The following is a 2,758-nucleotide window of genomic DNA, read 5'->3' on the forward strand; positions in this document are numbered from 1 at the left end:
ACACTGAACTCATGGAGAAACGGGAAAACCTGAAAATGGAGCAGGAACAACTCCTCCAAATAGAAAAAGAATATCTCCAGGCCAAATCAAAGACTCTTCAGTTGGAACAACAAAACCAAAATTTCTGCAAAGAAATCAAAGACATCCAGGGAAAACTGAGTTCTACATTTGAACTGAAGCAAAAATGTAAAGAAGAAGCAGATTTGTTCCAGTTCTTGCAGAAACAAAACACCACCCTGAAAGAAGAGCTCCTTGACCTGCAGAAGAAGTGTGAGAAAGACGCTGAGATGAAGCTTCAGTATTCCTCTCTGCAAGCTGATAGAAAGGCTGTGGAGGGGGAATTCAAATCCCTGAAGCAACAGATCCGCGTTCTTTCTCAGCAATGTGAAGACTTCAGGCCCATGACTGAGAAATTTAATAACACTCAGGAGTACATCGGCCAACTCCAAGAACGCAATACATCCCTTTTGGAGGAAGTCGAGAACCTGCAGGTCATGAAACAGGAACTAGAAGGATTGGCCACAGAGTACATCAATCTGGAGAGAAACATAAAGGAACTTAAGAAACAAAATTATGACCTCAACAAAGATCGACAACAACTCAATTCGGAAATCCTGGTCCGAAAAGATCTGGAGGACAAAGTCGTCGCTGCAAGGCAAGAACACGCAGCAGTTCTGGCTGAAAACACAACCCTAAAAGCCCACGCCTCAAAGTATGTACAACAACCACAGCGTGCTGCTTTGAGGAACCCTTTGCTGACTTCAGCCAGAGCTGCTCAAGGAGAACTTCCACCTCTAAGACAACCAAGTCAGCCTTTGTTGGAGGAAACTTCTCCGATCACAGTAAGACCCAGAAGGTTCCAACAACAAAGAGCTGTACTTGGACAACATCAAGGAGCCGCACCAAGAAGGGTTCCTGGTTCCCGGCAGGTCTAGGACCCTTCAAAAGTCTAATGTAGGCAGCCTTGATTACAAAAAAAAAAAAAAAAAAACTCTCAAAAAGGCTAAATTTATACAGCCTTGATTTAACCAAAAAAAAGTGTCTATTTGCAAAATCAAAATTAAAATTATAGACTGGGCAACAGCCTGAGAACAAAACTATAACAAAAGGTGTCATTTGGTTTCAACAAATGATACTTTTTGGCAAAATAATGCAACCACAAGGAGGCACAATCAGTGTCTCCATGTGCCGGTCCCAAGTCCGGGTAAATGCAGAGGGTTTTGCCAGGAAGGTCACTAGAATAGATCCAAACCAAATCAAACACTAACAGAACTGAATCTGAGTTTCAGGTCCGCTCATGTATTACCAGAGCAGGAGATGGTTCTGGCTGCTGGGAGTCTGGTTGGAGAACTACACATTTACATTTAGAGTTTTTGCAGACTCAGCTGCAAACCTCTCTAACAAACGCTGAAGGTAATTAGATTGATGAAGCAAAATAAACAACATTATTTGCAAAAAGTCTAAATGTACTGCTGTAGCTCCCTGAACAGACCCCCTCTTTTCCTGGCTAAACCTACACTGTAAACCCTGATGAGTTCACAGAACTTCATTTTTTTGGTAACAGATTACAAAATAATATTGAAGTTCTGTTATTAACCTTTTTAAGTTTGCATATATTCAAATTTCTATTTGAAGTTGCCTCAATTTGTTTTTTTTTCACTTTATAAATATAGATTTTCCTCAACTTAAATTATAAAATAATTCACCCAAAACTTGAACTAATTCCCAACTAAAAAACATTGAAAAACGTGCTTAAATTAAAAAAAAAAGATCTAGCTCAAAAAATGTGGGTAGTGCTCAAAATATTTACCATTCAGCTCAAAGTGTCTAAATGTATTCTAAACCGGGATACCGATATTGCCTCACTACACAATTATCAGCTAATACTAATTTAAAAAAGGAACAAAAAACATGAAAGCAACACTATAGTGGCTGACACATTTTTTTTAATTCAACACAGTATGTTTTTTTTAAATGCACACATTTTAAGAGCTCAGTCAAAATAAAATGATAATTAGTAATGTGATAAAGTTTAGTGACTTTAGCTTTAACATCTTTAAAAGTATTGAATATTTTTGACCAAATGTGATTCCTGTCCTCATTTAAAATTCTTAAAAATAAATGATGACTTTGTTTTAGCATAACATTTGATGAGTGTTCATGAATTGCTGATTTAATTATTTGTTTTGATTTATTAGTTTTATTCATTTAGTTATTTTTAAGATTATGTGCTTATTTTTTAAGTTCTTAAGACATCACATTTTCGGTTTTATTACCACGGTAGTTAATTTTCTTAACTGTTATTTCTCTGTCAGATAAATCAAACAGGCATATCAAAGGACAGCTCGGGTCCTAAGGAGTTATATCACGGAGCTAGCATGTAGCAGTTAGCAGCTGTGCCTTAAGCCAGAGGTGGGACCAAGTCATCATTTTGCAAGTCCGAGTCAAGTCCCAAGTCTTTGTCCTCAAGTCCGAGTCAAGTCCCAAGTCAAAAGCACTCAAGTCCCAAGTCGAGTCACAAGTCATGACCAACAAGTCTCAAGTCGAGTCACAAGTCCTACTATTAATGTTTCAAGTCATTTCAAGTCATTTATAAAACAATGTAATATTAGTTACACAGATCATGTGTGCCTTTAAGGACTGTATTTTGAAAGAATTTTAGCTAAATTACCACTGAGTTGATGCATCTCCACTTCAAAAATCCAAAATAATTTATCTTTAACAAAAACGCAGTTTACCACATTTGAAATGTGGTAAG

At 37.2% G+C, this 2,758-nt stretch overlaps 1 protein-coding gene across 1 annotated transcript; it reads left to right on the forward strand.

Moving 5' to 3' along the window:
* On the forward strand, positions 1 to 1,036 carry LOC112138029 (girdin; the record flags this gene model as incomplete). Its single annotated transcript, XM_024260591.2, is given in 1 exon segment — positions 1 to 1,036. A coding segment is annotated over 1 exon segment (935 nt), but the record flags the coding sequence as incomplete, so codon positions are not given.
* Positions 1,037 to 2,758: the final 1,722 nt, after the last annotated feature.

Source organism: Oryzias melastigma, linkage group LG21 (assembly GCF_002922805.2).
Source record: "Oryzias melastigma strain HK-1 linkage group LG21, ASM292280v2, whole genome shotgun sequence".
Lineage (NCBI taxonomy): Eukaryota > Metazoa > Chordata > Actinopteri > Beloniformes > Adrianichthyidae > Oryzias > Oryzias melastigma.